General features: G+C 34.1%; 1 protein-coding gene across 1 annotated transcript in view; it reads left to right on the top strand.

Annotated features, from left to right (window-relative positions):
• Nucleotides 1–750: 750 nt before the first annotated feature.
• The window catches only part of ULK4 (unc-51 like kinase 4), a gene marked incomplete at its 3' end in the record, with an annotated part of 23,193 nt that continues 23,076 nt past the window's right edge, over nucleotides 751–867 (top strand). The window contains exon 1 of the mRNA XM_009574175.1: nucleotides 751–862. Coding sequence (XP_009572470.1) covers nucleotides 751–862 — 112 coding nt within the window. The remainder of the gene's footprint in view (nucleotides 863–867) is intronic.

Here is an 867-nt window from a genome sequence, read left to right as displayed (position 1 = left end):
ACAAATATTTCATTTGTTTCAGTATATAAAATTCTTGAGACAAAAATGATAGTTACAAATATAAACTAAATTCCTTTGGAACTGCGATTCCCAAATGCAACATTTGCCAACAAATTTACATAGCTTTTATCTGCAAGGAGTTGTTTCTATCCATGAAAAATGAGTCCTATAACTGGTGAAGCTACATTGAGCTTAGCATTGGTAGGAGCACTAATATTCAAAGTCCTGTGTTTTTCAGTAATGCTGATTAAATCAGTTATTTGGCAGGTTTAAATTACATTGTGAAAAGTTGCAGAGGCCTGTTTGCCAGAGGTGCCCTTGGGCAGAAATTGCAATCTTATTTGGCAAGGCTTTCAGTATAGAATATTTTCATTTGGACAGCAGTTTTATGTAGAACATGTGGTTTTAAGTTTGGTAGTATGATTTTTATTTACAGATAAGATACCTAGAATTTGTAGCTACTGGCCAGTCTGTAACTTTTTGAATGTGTTAAGAGCTTTGGAAGTGGAAAATTCTATCATCTTCAAAATTTTGGTCACATTTCCTGGGTGGAGGCCTTCTGTAAAGTAAGTATGTTTGATCTTGCTGGAAGTATATAATCTCTATTTTTAAGAATTGGGAGGGTAAATACTATACATCAATGACTGTTAAATTTGAATTCTCCCCCGCTGCCCCCCTTCTTTAAAGGTTTATTTGTTTATGAGACTAATACCATGTTTCCAATCCATTGCCTGTAAAGCATCCTTAAGTATGGAGAACTTCATTCTGTATGAAGAGATTGGAAGAGGAAATAAGACAGTTGTTTATAAAGGAAGAAGAAAGGGGACAATTAATTTTGTTGCCATTCTTTGCACTGATAAATGCAAA

Source organism: Fulmarus glacialis, unplaced genomic scaffold (assembly GCF_000690835.1).
Source record: "Fulmarus glacialis isolate BGI_N327 unplaced genomic scaffold, ASM69083v1 scaffold5663, whole genome shotgun sequence".
NCBI classification, from domain to species: Eukaryota; Metazoa; Chordata; class Aves; order Procellariiformes; family Procellariidae; genus Fulmarus; species Fulmarus glacialis.
The sequence above is the reverse complement of the archived record's forward strand: the minus strand, read 5'-3'. Positions and strand labels throughout refer to the sequence as shown.